Raw genomic sequence first — 17,015 nt, forward strand, 5'->3', positions numbered from 1 at the left:
TCCTTGGGTTCCTCGTAACGCGATCTCTCGTCGTGCCCTCCGGTCGTGCATTTCGAAATCGTTTCGAGCATCAAAGGATCGAGAAAGGAATTTCACTGGCTTATATAATACGTCGAGTGTGCATCGATTGGGAAAAAAGAAGGAATTTATCTATCATGAACGGAAGAGCCTTAATACGTTCGACTAAAAATAATCCGGAAGGACGGGTCAGTGGCTTCAACCACTTTGCGTCATAAATAACCGACGACGTTTTCATTTTGGTTTCGCTAATGCAACCCAAACAGAGCCTTCTTACGAAGCGGGTCCAAGGGCGAAGGAATTTGACGAGCATCGTGTGAATAGCGAATCGAACCATAAGGACGGCCATTAAATATTGTCGAGAGGATCGGGCAAGTTTCGCTCACGGCTAGCTCCTTTTGTTCCACGACCCCTGAAGGAAACTTTCTTTCAAACCGAATACCGGTTTAAATATCCTTTGATACGGTATTCAAGCAGCCGGAGGTTGGAATGGGAAATAAGATGCGCAAGGACGGCGTCTTTAAAGGCGACCGAACGAGGTGGCTCGAAAGGAGTGTAAGAAAAAAAGGACAAAACTTGGGAGGCGTTGAGTTGCACCTTTCCGGGCCCCTTTGTCTCCGACGTTCCTGCTCCTTTTTCACGCAGCAGGATGGCATTATTAAGACAGTCAGTCATGCGTTTACGTTGTCGATATGAGCTCCGCGAAAGCGCGACGCGTGAGCATCCGGTTGAATGAAAACAGCGAATAAAGAGAATTATTATGAGAATGTTTAGAAATGTGCGAGCAAATAATAATAAGACCAGCGAAATGTGCAGAGGTATTGCACATGTATAGATGCACAGCGTGCAGTAAATTGGGTCAGAATTTTCTCAATTGGTTGTTCTCGCAAAAACACATCACCGAACGAACGTTCCATAGAATTAATCGAATGAAATGCGAAAGCTATATGAATGGAAGATCTGTAATGTGCGAGAACCAAATAAACCGACCCACGCTGCGCTGGCTTATCTTCTTTTAGTCTACGGTCGAGTCCCGTCTTGTCGAGGAAAAGATTTCTCGATCGGATCGAAACGCCGCCGTCTGGTACGATAATATAAACCTCTTATTTCTTATATCGATTTACAAAGCGGCAACCTGTCTCGCTTCTTCGACGGATTACAGGCAGCGAAAATTTATTACGCGGAAGCTCGAATTGAAAAGCGCCCGTGATGGTGCTTTTAATAAAGTGACGACAAAGTCCGTCGCGTTAATGGAAGGAGGCGTTGCCCGACGAATGGCAGCCAATATATGAGAGAGAACCCGTCCGCAATAAGCGTTTCTTTGCTGATGACTGCAGAAGTTATGCGAGAACCTTCCGGCGAATGAATGCTATTTCATCGACTCGATGGTAGTCCCTGCACCCTTCTCTGTTCCCTTATCCACCGGGATACGGACCGTTCGCCAATTCCCAGTCTCCCATGGATTCACAGGCTATTGCCCACAGATGACCGAGCGTTCTTGAATTGCGACACGTTATAAACCATAATTTATTTTCCGTTTCGACGAAAATTGGAGTTTATAATTTCATCATGGAACGCTCCATTGTTTTTCACAGTAGATGTGCAAATTGGACCTAACTTTGACCCCTGTGTAATCGTGCAACGATTCGCTCGCAATTCGAGAATTTTCACCGAAAATCGGTTCGTCGATAATAAAACGAGACCAAAAGAGAGGGAGGTGGAACAGCAGTGAATTAACGGGTTGCCACCCCTTTGACATTTCGTTTCGAACGTTATTAATTATACCGCCTATGCACAGGCAATCGACGCCCCGGTTAATACGCTTACAGTGTATCCCGCGGGTGAAACTCGAAATCCCTGACGTGCGCGCAGCGATTGGTTGTTTTGACGGTATATACGATTTGTTGCCTTGCATCAGTATCGCGGGCTCCCGTATTTTCGTGATATCCATCGAACCCTCGAAGCGATTCGGTAGTTTTCTAGTAGTAACGAGTCGCATGTGGACGCAGATATGTATATGTACATTCGGTGTCCGTGATCACTGCCACGCCTGTGATCGATATCGCGGAAGCTCCGCCGGTTCTTTCTTTTATCATCGACACAATAGTCGCGTTCATCGTCCCGGGAAACATCGAACACAATTAATGGAGCTTGTTAAACATCAAAGGAACTAGCAGGGACGTCGCGTTGGGTCGGAGGACGGCCCCTGTACCGAGCTACTAATTAACGGAAGTTAATACTAATGAATGGCAACATCTCATTCAAGACGAGCGAAGCATGTAGCTCGTTATTCCTTTCGTCCCGTATACACGCTACGACATTTTCAAGATTTATCCGCATCCTTCCCGGGATATCTGGCCTGTCTTTATCTACCCCTGGGTATCGTGTTTACCCCGACGCGATGCTCAATTATCCACATCGACGGAAATTAGTCGGCAACAAGCTCTAACCTTCCCGTTCGGCGAATTTATCCGCGCTCGTTCGCGAAACTCGCGTGTACCGCTCGAGAGAACCTTCAGCTAAAAGGAACGAGAATACGTCTTGTCGGCTTAACAAAGTCGCGGAGCAACGAACCGGAATTGCGCCGAGTGGGAGGACGCCGGAGGTAGTTTGCAGATCTGCTGGAAATAGAATCGACGCTCATTGAGAAGCCTTAGTCTCCCGTCGAAAGGAAAGAAAGGGAGACGGGAAGCAGGAACGAAAAAGCCGAGGGTAAGAGGAAGTAATCCACGATGGCTCTCGAGTTGTTTACGAAATAGAATAAAGAGAAGCTAACCTGTTGAGGTATCAGTCGGATGAAAGAGAAGCTACTTATTATTGAGAACTGTGGCTCGTTCGCAGAGAAAATCTGTTGCGTGCCACGTCGTTCTGGAATTTATTTCCGGACAGCGACGCGACGCGAGGCCAGCTTCTTCCCCTGACTCTCGAAAACGGGTGGTCGTTCGGGCATCTGCGGGATGGTAAAAAGGTGTCGCGTCGCGCCGACGGACGAAGGAATATCGGGACGCCTTGGGATTTCACGAAGGATCGGGATTATCCGGCGGAGAGAGTGTAACAGGAAGCCGACGACCAAATCGTTTCGGAAATCCAATCGATACCGCATAGAATGCTGTTAACCTGTTGAGGGGTTAATATTTTTCGACGATCCTAGGAAATTTCTTTGAGCGATTTAACACGCCGCGGAGATGCATTGAAGTGGTAATATTATTCGATCGGCGAGAAAAAGATACGAACCTGTTGAGTCTTAAACCAACGAAACCATTTGTCTTGCGTGACTTGTAGATATAAGAAACTGATTCGGTTAGATTGTGCACGCGCGATCGTATATCATAATCAGTATCACGATTCGATAAATCGAAATTTATTAAGGAGCCAATTGAATGAACGGTTGAGAGAAAGATTACGGAAAGATGAGAGGTGCTCGAAGGTGGATCGAGCCGAAGATCAAAGGAGAGTAGCGGAAACTAACCTGTTGAGGTACCAGGTGGATGGAGAGACTGCTTATAATGGAGACCTCTAGTTCGACCATCTCGGAACCGGCCGTATTGTTGGCGTGACAGACATATCGGCCAGCGTCCTCGGGCCGAGCTGATTGTAGCACTAACACGCCCGCTCTCGCGTAGATCCTTTCTGAATTGAAGATCATCGCCGTGCCCGTCACGGACTCGCGAAACCATAGATACATGGGCGGCGGTATACCCTGGGAAATGCAGGATAGGACGATCGTCTCCCCCGTGCGGATAGGCGCTGGGCTCACTCGTTCGTTGAATCTTGGCGGCACCGGGCTGTGAGGATCTGAAAATGAAGAAAATTTTCTTCAATCCCCGGCACGCGAATAAGCTCCTGCAAATCTTCGCATTTAAATATATTCAAATCTGTCAAATTTGAATATTCAAATACGAGAAATTAAACGTTTTTAAAATATTCAAATTTAAAAGGCTGTCAGCATTCAAACGGTTGAAAGGAGCACTTGTCCTAAGAGTATTTCCGTATGTACTTGACATTTTTGGCTGGGATTTTGAAGAATATCGTCGAATGCCCGCAGTCCTTCAAGACTCTTGCTGCGGTTGTTAAGAAGCGGTGGAATATTTCAAGAACTCTTTGTTCTGGAATCGTTTCGGGCTTTAATTATTTTTGTTGAATCCACAGACTGCAGTTCTTAAGAATAATTAATAGAATGTGTTGCACGGGTGTAAAAACTTTTCTGTATCAAACATTTGGAAACGTTTTGGCAGGAATGAAACGAGTTCATCGATTTACTACGTTCAAATCTAGTTCCCGCGGTAAAAAATTGAGTGAACAATCCCGGCGTTTCCAATGAAACGTTTCGATTTAAATCCTTTACCAAAAACTCGAACCGGCGTGAAATCAGTTCGCGGCCAGTCGGCTAGAATTTCTGTTCGTGGAACGTGGGGAAATGGCAAAAGTTCGTCCCGGAAAGTTCGCAGCCGATGTGTTATTTCAAGGTTCGGATCAACTTTCGCGCTCTTGATTCGTTCGTTGCGTTAAAAGGGAACACACTCGAGGCGTTTCAGAGGGAATTTCCAAGAATGGAGCCAATGAATCGTAACGATGATAAAAAAAAAAGAAGACAGAAGCAGAGATAAAAAGGAAAAGTAAAGGTAAGGCGGTCGACTCCGCGGGAATGGATTCCCTTTCTTTCATCAATTTCTCTCGGCTGTCTCCCACTTGATACCGTGAAATGCATTTTGAATCTCTTGGACGATTCACGAGCTAGAAAGAAATCTCCGTGGACTTGTTGAAAAAGACAAAGATCCGGGGTATCAATTTTTCACGGGCCACGAAAGACCTACCTTTTGTCCCTGTTACGTATTATACGAGTTAGTGTGCTCGACAAATTTACATTTATTTCCTTCCACTCCGCCGTTTATTCTACATTTTCCACATTACTTCGCCGCTTAATTACACGCGGCCGAACAATTCGTGTTCGCGGACGCATATGAAAAGTCCTTCATTGTTATAAATTTGTATTAAATTCCACCATTTGTTTTGCAAAATATAAACTCTATCGACGGTAGTTGTCCTTCAGACTCGTTGGAATTCCAGCGCCCATGTACATTAGACCTGTTTTGCGATATTTCATTATTTTATAATTTTCCGTCCGTGTCGTATCACTTACTGAACGTTCTATGTGTCGTTCCACAATTAAAATAGATCGTCGTTAATAACTTGATTTGAACGCAGGAGGACCGAAGTTGTATCAAATATTTTAGATAGTAATACGCGAATCTGTGTTCCGATCGATGGAAATCGCAAATCCCTGGTCGCGACAAAGTCAATGGACATTTTGCTCCGGCGAATAGCGTACGGTTTAAACAACAAGGGGTTGTTTGTTCAACGATTAAGATCTCGCCACGCCTGAGCTTTTTACGACTGCAGTATTTTATAATGGCACGCTCGCTTTGTCTGCTCGGCGTTATTATTGTAATTTAAGCTGATGGCGTATTGATCGTCGCACCCCTCTATCTCGCTCACCCTTCGTTTCGCCCTGCCTCCCTCTGTCACTCTGTGTACCACCGTCCCTCTCTCATACTCTCTGGCATTCTCGCCGTCTCTTTTCATCTCGGGCCGCGTGCTATCGCCCCCTCTTTCTCTCGTTCGCGGCAGTGTGCAATTCCAGTTGCCATATTCCAGCAACGCCCCCGCCACCACACCCTTGTTCGTACTCCCGCGCTCCCAGTTGCACCGGCCTCGTGCATATGCACGCTCAAAACTTTTTATGCCATTTACATCCGACTTACGCCTCAACGTCAGCGTTGTTCGCGTTGATGTTGACCGTCGCGAGCGTGCGGAAAAAAGGAAGAACGAGAAAACGAGGGAAGAAGGATGGGGGGAGGGGGACTTTGACGATCGATCAAATCGAAAAAAAAGACGAGAAAGAAATTCGCTCGGCATCGATTGCTTCGGTGACGAGTGGCTCATTCACGCGTTAATAATTTCTTCCTACAACCACCCACCCCCTATCCACAGTATTCTCCTGGTTACGTCGACGCTACGCGGCTCCACGTGCCTCGTTCTTACTTCCAGATCGTTGGATCCTTGTCGCTTAAATAGCTGATCCGATGGATTGTCAGTCAACCCTTCTATCCGTTGGGTAAAATATTCTCCGCGTCTGCGCGGAAAAGTGAACGACCTTGGCGCAACTTAAAAAGTAGATCAAAAGTGACGAGAACATTATTGGGCAGGGTTGTAATTATTGAGTTTATTTTATTAGCGCGCGCGGAGGAAATGGTTTTTAATCAAATCGATTTCCGTTCAATTTCAAATAATTACACGGTGGGTATCTAAATTCGAAATGGCAAAGATACAAGATTTCCATGATCATGCCAAATATTTTCCACGAAATATTTATAGAACGTTGTAATTTGAAATGGTATGTGATAAAATCATTTGCCAACGAAATGCTCTTACTGAAGGGGCCGCGGCCTTGAAGGGTAAACAAGGGAGAGAAGTTTAATTAAAAGCTGCAGCGGCAAATGATTTCCAAGCATACAAACAGGTCGGTATCGATGGACAGAAGACGTGCTGCGACACGATGTTTAAGCGGACAGACAGTATGCTCAAAGGAACATTCTGATATCCTTTGAACCATCGACTACGTAATCCGAAGGCTCGATTCTCGAGCCGGGGGCACGTGAGACAGGCGCGGGGGAGAAGGGAGACGGGAAGGGTACGCGCGGCGAGGAGAAAAACGGGTTTGAAGGGAGCGGAAACCGCGGCGGAACGATGTCCAATTAAACCTTTCGAGCCGTCGACTCCAATTAAGACTCTATTAAATATACACCGGCCGTGTGTATCGTTGGCAAAGCGAATTTCAAATGGCGCCCGTGATCTTTCTCATGTATTTACCTGGAACAAGCAACTTCACCGTGATAAAGTTGCCACTAATTAGCCGTACAATGTGTCTCTTGCCAGTCGTCGTTGCCTAGACGACTCAAGCGTGCGTTTTCGCGTTAACGTTTGCCTCTTTTCCGTCGGGGCGCGGAATTCTTGCACCTTTTCCCCCTCCACGGTGTATCGTTAGTCAGGACTGTGCTACAGTACCGGAACCCCTCGAGAGCACCGATTCTGGTCTAAACGATTCGTTAAACGAGCGTGTAAAGCGTTAGTATTTTGTTTGGAAGCCCAGAGTTAATCTGGAAAGTGGTATTTCCCGGTGTTAACTATTACTTTGGCAAATGTCGGCGCGATAAAGGGATGGAAGGTGAGGGAAACTACACGATGAATCCACGAGGAGAGGACTGGCATTAGACGGCGAGAGGTGTAACGTGTACGTCGACGCCAAAGACTCGAAACTTGCTCACCGCGAAGATCCGAGTCGAAAGGGCGACGAGTTTGTACGAGATGAAGCGGGGGAATCGTTGGATCGTTCAGGCTTCATTAATTAGTCGGCAAGTCGAGTTTCTGTATTAATTATAGCTATATTACCGCCAACCGTATTACGTCGTTGACTAATTACGTCATCGAAGCGGATGTGGGTCCGGGCGGCGCGCGGCGAGGCGCGGCCTCTCGAAACCGATGGAGCACATATGTAATTTAATGCCAGCCGTTGATTGCTTCAGAATTCAGGTCACAACGCGCGATACCCGGTCGCAATTTGCGCGCAAGACGTACACGTGTTTCCGTGCGTATCGCCCGGCCGCAATTCCGGATAATTATATCTCTGATTTATACGGGCTGATAAGGGTACGCAGGTAGGAAGGGGACAGGGAACGCGCCATCTAACTCGTTTCACCTCCTGCCTCCATCGCCGTCACGCCCCGCCAAAATTACCAGATATCGGAGACGGGACGGCCGCGGGGAACGCACTCGAACAAAGCTGTAACTCAACGGGAATATTAGATTAGAAGGCTCTCGCCGGAAATGAAGATTTATCGTGAATGCCGAGTGGAAGTTACCCCGCGATACCATCTCGTCTTGCTTTTGCGGATGTTCTGAAAGCCGCAAGCTTCTCGGAAACGGGCGACAGACAGTGATTTTTCTCGACTGCACTACCGGAACGTAGTGCCAGACATAAATAAGTGCTGAAATCTTTAATCTCTTACAACTAGTTTTTAATGTACAGTCGTTGAATTCCAAACGACAATCATTACTGTTATTATTGTCCTCGGAACGAAACCTTACGGGTGTTTATTAGGCTTTGAAGAAATTTAAGAACCACCTCAAAAACGTCGCGAGGGGCTGGGAACACCGCAAAGGCTGAAGGAAATCCAAAGCTACTCAAGAAGCGAGAGAATCCAATGGCACTCTAAGAATTTTGCACGACTTGGATGACCCTGCTGTGCCAAAAAGTTTACGCGCAAAGGACCCACACTTCTAGTTTATTGCACGACGGATGATTATTAAATTATAATTATGCCGCTGAAGTTAATGCTAATTCTTTATCAGCACAAATGTTGTCAATTACAATCTATAATCCAAAGGATTGCCACTATCTTGATGAAAAGGAGAGTCTGGTTATTCTCGGAGAACACGTGTCTACGTTCTTATAAAAGCTGCTTAACGCCTAATCCCGATCGCGCGACGACATACTTTACTACGCGTGAACCGTTTCACCGGCGAAAGAATCACAGATTAAGCTACTTCGGCCTCGGGCTTAAAGCGATTTTCAACTACCGTTGGAACGTCCCTTCAACACGGATCACTTCAAGAATCGTTTCTTTGCTGTTCCTGCGTTTGAACTTTACTTCTTACCGCGCGGCGATTCCGATCGTTCGTCGGTGAAGATTTACGCGTACGGAAAGCGCCTCGCGACGCGGCGAGCAAAAGCTCCTCCTTTCCTCGAGAAGTTTCTACTTGAATTTTTTTGGGTATTCGACTGCGAACATTGGCGTAATGTGCACCGCGCGGCTTCCGGTTTGCCCCTCGCGTGACAGGTATTTACTTACTCCTCTGCCGCTATATATCTTCCGTCTGCGGTTTCTTTCGGCGTATAAACCCGGTCGAAATGTCCCCGAGTAAAAACCAACGTATAAATAAATAAACCCGTCGGCGAAAAACGTAGAGGAGGTGCTTCTCGAGGGGAGAGTGTCGGCATCGCTCTTTCCTCGTTGTTAAATTAACGGCTCCGTTCTACAGGTTCAAGATTAACGCGTCGTATTCACCGAAGCAAGGTGTGAAACCCAAGAAGATTGATGCGCAATCCCGTATCCTCCCAGTGTAAAATTCAAAACTCAACGGGACAAATAACTTGTTTTAACTGGATGAATCACCGCTGTACGTGCCTTTCCGGTAAAAAAAGGCAAACGTTGTTTGTCTTCGTCAACGAGTATATTTCCCGCCGTTCTTTCTCTGTGTACCCTCGTCTCAAGGAAATTTAATCTTCAAACGTCGATGTTGTCCTTTCCATTTACTTCGCATGTACAAACAGTCTTGCCACCCAATACCCGGAGAGAAATTATTAGATCCTGTGTAACATACTTCATTAGAGAAATTCGAACGAATACGTTCGCTCCTGCCAAATATTATACTAAGGGCAGAATTCTCAGCATTTATTCGACCATTATAATAACAAGCAATGCTCGAGGAAGGCTTGTGGAACAGGAGGCAAACCACTAAGACCTCAGCCGTGTAATTCGGCTCGGCGAATCTTCGAGCTGAATTCGAACAACCCCGACATTGCTTGTCTAGGTTCCTTACAAATCATCCTATTCGCCTATTTCTTGTTACTCGTGCACGCTCCACAATACACGTACACGCATCCGTGTATACACGGCCTACGAATACACGACACGCACATAGTCTTCGTACATAGGTCTCCCGGAAAAGAGAGATACAAGTAAGTTGGTCTCGATAAGATTGCGGGGTAGCGAGCGAAGGGATTGGAGCCGTGATGGCTGCATTGTTTCTTGCCGACGTTGCTCCGCAGACGACTGGCTGCATTCTGGCTCTGCTGGATTGTACTTTGCGTTTTCGTCGACTCTCCAATAGGGCGATATCCAAGCTCCCGTCCCCCTTTTCTTTGCCGGAGCGTCTCCTTCTTCTTCGGCTTCCTTCCTCTCCGGTTGCCGCCACCCTTCCACCCTCTGTTTCCCATCCGGCGAGACCGCCTCTCTTTATCTCTCTTCCGCCCTTTTTCTTTATTTCTCTATCCGACTCTGTCTCTCCCATCCTCGAGCAACCCCGCCATTGACCGGCAAAAAAAGGCACGGGGGTATCATAAAAGCGCACCTCGAAGAAACCACGCTTCTCGCCTTATTCCACGGATTTAGGAAAGTTCAACATTTTTCCGTGGCTGCCAGCCGGGAGAGTCTTTAAAGTACTTAGAAGTAATACCACGAACGTGTGGCGCCCGTGCGCTAACTCGTGAATCTTCTACTTGTTTTTTCTCTCGTACCCTGTTCTCTTCCCTCGTTGCACTGTACCGAATAAACGCGATAAATCTGCATTTACAGTTTTCAACGTAAATTTATCATCGCGATAACCGAATTTTTGTCCCTCGTCGTATATGCGAACCATCGCGAAATTTCGTATACTTCTAAAACTGTATTATGTATCCTCAAGTGCAAATCGTCTGGGCGTTTTAAATATTCTTTCTGCTTCGCATCACGAAATCAATGTTCCATTCCACGACGAGTACCACTTGTCGCGCAACAATGCCCGGTCAGACCGTAAATAAAGCAACGCGTTGGAACTTTTTAGGTGACTCTCCTCCGCCACGCTGGTTAAGCACCCTGGCGTGAGTTACGCTTTGGATTTCGGCCGAGACACGAAAGTACGACGTTCTTCTTCGGCGTTCCGCAGTTCGGTGCAAGTTCCACGCGCGCTGTGAAGCGCAAAAAGCGCGCAGGACCCTGCAGGAGCCCGCAATAAAAGAGAAGATGCTAGACTGCTAGGAAGCTATCCGACCGCGGAACTAATTCGACGCGCAGATCAAGTCGTACGGAACCGACGCAACAAAGAAGGATTCCTTTTCCGAACTTTCTTTAACCATGCAAAGTCCAATTGAATTAAACTTATCGCCACTGACTGGATATCAGTTGATGGGGAGATATCGCGGTGCAGAAACTGAGAACTATCCCGGTGTGGCTTATAAAACTTTTAAGTTCGTCGGTTTGCTCTGTCTAAATCGACCGACGAACTCCGTGATCGCAGTTCGATCAACGTTTGCGTTATCGGAAGTTATTTGATAGTTTGATAACAGTGAAATAATTGAACGAGAGATCGTTTCACTTGGTTATACACGCAAACTTATTGTTCATCAATTCTTCAATATGAAACTTGTCCAAATTCTATGAAATCTGTCTACACCGAATTTAAAAAAGGAAAATATAACACAGACTTCCTGATATTTCATCGAGCCCAGGGGGAAACACGTGGTACCTTCCATTTCTTCGCGCACCAATTTTTCAGCATCCTCAAACAAAGCCACGCTTCGAGCGAAAACAGCCGCAACCCCAGCTGGCAGACGCACGAAGGGATAGACGCTTTGCTAAACATCGTAACGTGACGCAGAGAGTACAGATTAAACTTTCCCTGGCGAAAAACGAGAAAAATCATGTTGTCTCTATTTCTCGTTCGACTCATCGTCTAGTCATCGAGGAGAAAAACGAGTCAGAAGATTCGCTCGAAATGCGGATCCATTAAATGAAACGACGAGGCATTTTGTCCGAGAAATGTCACTTTTAAACGACTTGCGGTTCATTCGGCCTAGCTGTTTAATGGATGAGTCGGCTTAAAAGGCGATTCTCTTGCCTAAAATGGCGCCTTGCTGTTGTGACTTCGGCGTGGCGGCAAGGAGGGCGACACGAAAGCTTGCGAAAAACGCAAACCTGGATAATGGCTGTGGCTATGATAAAAGGCGAACCGACAGATGCCGTGGTGCCGAGACACTGATGGGAACCGACGCGCCCGCGAATTTACGTTCAAACCCGAGCCAACGTCACCTCCGCTTGGCAAGATCAATTAATATCTCGTCGCCTTACCATCAACTTGACACGATGTGTAATCTCCCGAGATATTCTGTGCAATCTTATTTGATACATCGAGGCGTGGTTACTTTCAAAACAAAACTTCATCATTTTCGGATTATCATTAACCAGTTAACTGTGTCGATCATTTTGCAAAGTGCGCCCCAGTGTATGTCGCGATGATCAAGCGATGACGAATATAGTCGTCAAACACAGAGTAAGTGGCGCTGTTGAAATATTGGGTCAAAAAGACGACTTTATTTTAGAAAATGAATGAATTTATTCACGGATATAGCCGTCATAACACAAAATTCTGTCATTCTTCCATGACGGATATAGTCGTCAAACACACTTAACTGGTTAATTCAACAATTATTTTTAGATCGTGATTAATTGAAAACGATTCTGGAGAACGAAATCGTACAGCAAATGAATGAATAAAAAATTTGTTATGTTCGAAACTTTTATTTCTATTTTCGTTCTACTGAGAGAGAAGGGTTGAAATCTTAGAAATGTCTCCTTCGGTTGTACTCTTGTCGACAACAGACTCCTGATTTCGTCGTTCGAGACGGTCGAGGCGCGCAACTAACGAACAATATGTTCATCTCGCATTCGATTCCGTCCTGTCTTCCGCGTGTTCCAGCCACTGCTGGTAGCGCGGAGCATCTCGGGTTGCACTTTGATCATTAGCCATCTATTGTTCCAGCCGCTCATCCAGATTCGACCCATTTTATGTCTTATGAATCAGCAGCTCTCCACCGGCACTGTGCGATGAAGTACGCCGACGACGAACCGTGTTCACGGCTAGATTGTTAACAAGGGTTGATTACGATCGCTTAGAATAATGTCGTGCGCACCGTAGAGGCGGAAGAATTCTAGGTCGATCCATGGTAAATCTCACGTAAACGCGAATCTCAAATGATCCTTTCCCCGAAACGACTGAAGTTCGTGTCTAAAGGACTCTGGTTGCCGAAATCAGGAATCGTTTCCTCGTAGAATTAAAGTACCGTCGAGTTTAAAAAGGCATTAACGTGCAGCCTGACTTCAGCAAACGTCATTGTTTGTATCGCAGCACTCTGTTTCAGGAAACGCATGAAAGTCGCATCCGTAGCGGTGGATCCGTTTGTAATAAAACAAACAATCGCTCTTCACGAAGAGGGAAACACGGCGTGACGTTACTCGGGAACTCGCGACAATGCTCGTAATTAGGTTGTAACCTATTTACGGGTAGCAGAAACGCGCGATGAACGACGAGCGTAAAAGCTGCCGGGACCCATTTCGGTCGGATCGGCTCGTATTTTCAGTCGATGTCGGCGTGCGCATTTTGTTTACGACTCGGAGCACTCCGGCCCGGAACGGCGCGGCGCGGGCGTTCGATGCAGAAACAGCCGACGACCCGTGGCGAACGTTTCGACCATTAGCATTTCGGACACTCATGATTTATTCATGAAGAAGCGAGAAACCAACCGGCCGCACGCGCGCCCGCCGCGGTGGCAAGCTCGCTGGCTGCTCGCCCATGCCACAGGAAACGCGCAACAATGCATTATGATTTACTATGCAAAAGGTATGTGCGGGATCGTTATACGTATAAACGCTCATGTTTAAGTAGATGCGCGAACCGTTTCATGGATATCCCCAAGAGACGTTCTGAATGAATGATTCCACACGTACGGATGCCGCAAGTTAGTGGATATATGTATTTTAGCTAAATTCCGCTTGTTCGAAACATTGATACGTCCATACGTACAAAATAGGCAATACTATTCTGATAATGTTTAATATTCTGATCAGCGAATTCGTTGTTAATTGATTATATTTTAATAACAACCCTCTAATGAATATTCTAATAACCGAAGTTTATAACAAACCTACTTCTAGAAGACGTTTCTGCAGAGAGTTTCAAACTATTCGTAGATCCGGGATGCCAAACCGTTAAGTTCTGGCATTAAACAATGTCGGTTTGAAATTCCTTCAGCGTGATCCGGCGCGTTGCGTACGCTATATAAATTCGCATAAAGAGTTACAAAATCCCTCGTTCTGAGGGAAAGAAGGGAAAACTGAGGAATAAACAAGTGGGTTACCCGCACGTGGTTTGAACCCTGGATCCACCTGGGTACCGCGGTTCACCCCGTGTCGCGGAACTCGACCGGCGGAATTTCCCATGCATTTGCTCGTATTAAATATTCAACTGCTTGGAAAGTTTCGACCGGCCGAACGACGGGGGACAAACGTTTCCGCGGTAACAACTGCGGCCAAGTGTGCGTGCATTATCGCGGAAAACTTGAACAACTTACCGGTGACCACGAGCCTGGCGTACGAGGAACTTTCCACGGTGTCGCCGGTGACACGGTGCACGGTGCGGCAACGGTAGCTCGACTGGGCATCCGATGTGGTCACCGAGAACACCAGCAGCTCCCCGGATGGCAGCATGTGATGTCTGTCATCTGAAAATATTACGACAAATATGGGAAAAGAAGACAATTACTTAATTATTGTTCGATATGTGTATTTCTTCGCCGTCTACATATATGTATATATGACGTGAAACGACATTGTGAAAAATGATTCATCAACTGACTTTCACACGACCCATTAAAAGATGCAGGCAACGTTTCCGTTTTTAGTTCGATATTAATACCGGTCCTCAATCTTCAGCCAAAATTCGATCTCCTTTATTTGTTCCCCGTTTCATCGAAATTCCGAACCAATCGTGTCTCGCAGCGTGGCACGGTTCCATTAATATGCAAATTTCTTTAATGGAAAATCCTCCCGGTTGTCCGCGTGGACGGCGTGCACGTGTCGTAAATCGGCGAATAATAAAAAAAGAGGCGAGGGCAGGGACGCGTCGTTGGGAAGTAGCGTTGAAAATGATTTGGAAACTAGGCCCGAGCCGGTGCCGCGTTTAATGGAGGCCAACGCTGCTGTTAAGCGACCGGCCGTGCAAAATGAAAATTTCCCGTTGTCTCGTACCGTAGCCTGCGTTTGACCGAAATAATGGCCGCCGCTGTGTGCCAAGAATGGTTCGCGGCGATGCGCACCGGCGACCGATTTAATTTCGGTAGGGTTCGCGTGTCCCGGATTGATGCTCGTAAAAGATCTCGCAATTTACCTTTGCATCAATTGCGTAATCCACGGTTCCCTTCTTCCCGCAAATAAAAAATATGTACATAGTCTGCAGTGATCGTTACATTTTGCAGTTTCATCGAACGTAATCACGCGGAAAGGGATTCTTTGTTTTAGTGGAACAGAACAATTGCGCATTCTGAAAACTGAAAATCTGGTTATTTAATGAAATGAAAGTGTACATACAATAAAGTAACTCGCTGAATCTCTCATCTGGCGTTAATCATCCGCTTTTGTATTTTCCTTTTTCACGAAATCACCCCGGGGCATATCGGATTAACAGGCACGCGTTACCGAATGTGGAATGGCGGGTAAATGGGAAAACGATGTTTTCAATAGTATCGCATTCTCGTTAACTTGATAGTGCCACACGTATCTCCTCGAGGAACGGCAGTGTCACGACTTTGCTTAAATAACCTCGAGTTGATTGATTATCGCGAAAATTCGAGCACGCGATGTCGTTGATCCAAAAGGATATCGTTAATCCAGGTACGCGAATACCTAGACTCTGGATGATGGGATTCCTAATCGCGAGCCCTGCGCATCGTCGACGGTAATGGGATTCGATCGAGAGAAGAATAATGACAAGCGGATTAATCACAACTTTCTACTTCCCGCGGAATCTAAAGCGGACAAGAATGAGTAGATTTGAATCGGATTTTACACGCAAAGTATGGGCAGCGTGCCGAACACAGCGAGTCGCGACGAGAGAAAACGGTGAAAGAGAGACCGCGACACGGGCCGCGCCTTCTAATGTAAATTACGCGAAATCGTTGCACGAGTGACGCCAGGCGGCACAAAGAGACGCTTCAGCCGCTATTTTTCCTGCTTTTTCCCCCCCAGGCTTACGCGAAATATATTACGCAAATTCCCTCCTTCCGCGAGCATTTTCAGTCCACGCCTGTATTAGTGTCTGTGTGTGGGTGGATGGGCACGTATTACCCGTGACGCTCGGTAGAAAATGCATCGCGCGAAAATGTTTTTGCCGGCGCGCGTTCGCACGTCGACCTATAGACGACTGCATTTGCTCCGATACAGTATTCATGCTCGTTGTCCCAGGCCATCGCCTCTGAGTCACCCCTTCCATCACACCCCCGCCGTTCGTCCACCGGATCTCGCGTGGCAGTGTCGATATTTCGTCGTTTGTTGCGTGGCGCGCGTATCCCCCCACCTGGTCCACACACAATGGCCTCTCTACGTATTGCATTATTCTCGAGGAAATTGCTCGAAATTCCAGACGTTGGAACGGCCCGGTTATAGCTCCGGCTCGAAAGCGGGAATGAACGTAAGTCCGCTTACCTTAAGGTCGATTCCGCCCGCCACGACTGCGCCAAAGGGCAGCGTGCACGCGTTACGAAAGAGAGGGAAAACGTGAGTCTCTCCCCCATAAAAATGTCTGGACGGGCGACGCGTCTCTTATTTGCATACGTCGCGCGCAGACCCCGCCGTGGAATTTTATTAGCCAGCAAATTAGCCGCTGGAAACGTTGAATGTTGCCCCGTTGCTGGTAAATTGAACCTCTTGGTAAATCGTTAACCGAGTTCTTTGTACTACCCAATAGCTCTCTCATTATGCGTGGAATCGATGTTTGGAACGGTAGAGATCTTTTAAGGATGTATAGGCTATATACTTAAACAATGCTAGCATGTTCAATTTGTTATTATAGATTCCTATTACTATTAAAAAGCTATCTGCAAAATTTTAAATCAATTCATGGGTTTTTTGAAAAATTATAGTGACTTACAATTTGCATGTACTCTTATGGTAATCAGCAGTAACCCAAGGAAAACTTTCTGGTACTTGATGTGTATGCGCGAAGTTGGAATAAACAACTGACTTGAGGAAATACAATTTTTGACGCTTTTTAGAATATACTTCGATATTTTTCGATATTTAAAAAAAAAAAAAATTTTTTATTTTTCCGAGATTTTTCTAAGGGGTACC

General features: G+C 46.4%; 1 protein-coding gene across 6 annotated transcripts in view; it reads right to left on the minus strand.

Annotated features, from left to right (window-relative positions):
• Positions 1-17,015, minus strand: part of LOC108631513 (Down syndrome cell adhesion molecule-like protein Dscam2) — a 112,641-nt gene that overhangs the window by 30,892 nt on the left and 64,734 nt on the right. For all 6 annotated transcript variants that reach the window (XM_018035529.2, XM_018035501.2, XM_018035492.2 and 3 more), the window contains exons 5-6: positions 14,243-14,392; positions 3,488-3,813 (exon numbers count right to left, since the gene is read on the minus strand). In XM_018035529.2, coding sequence (XP_017891018.1) covers positions 3,488-3,813; positions 14,243-14,392 — 476 coding nt within the window. The remainder of the gene's footprint in view (positions 1-3,487; positions 3,814-14,242; positions 14,393-17,015) is intronic.

Source organism: Ceratina calcarata, unplaced genomic scaffold (genome assembly GCF_001652005.2).
Source record: "Ceratina calcarata isolate Rehan_Ccalc_2016 unplaced genomic scaffold, ASM165200v1 scaffold147.2, whole genome shotgun sequence".
Taxonomy (NCBI): Eukaryota; Metazoa; Arthropoda; class Insecta; order Hymenoptera; family Apidae; genus Ceratina; species Ceratina calcarata.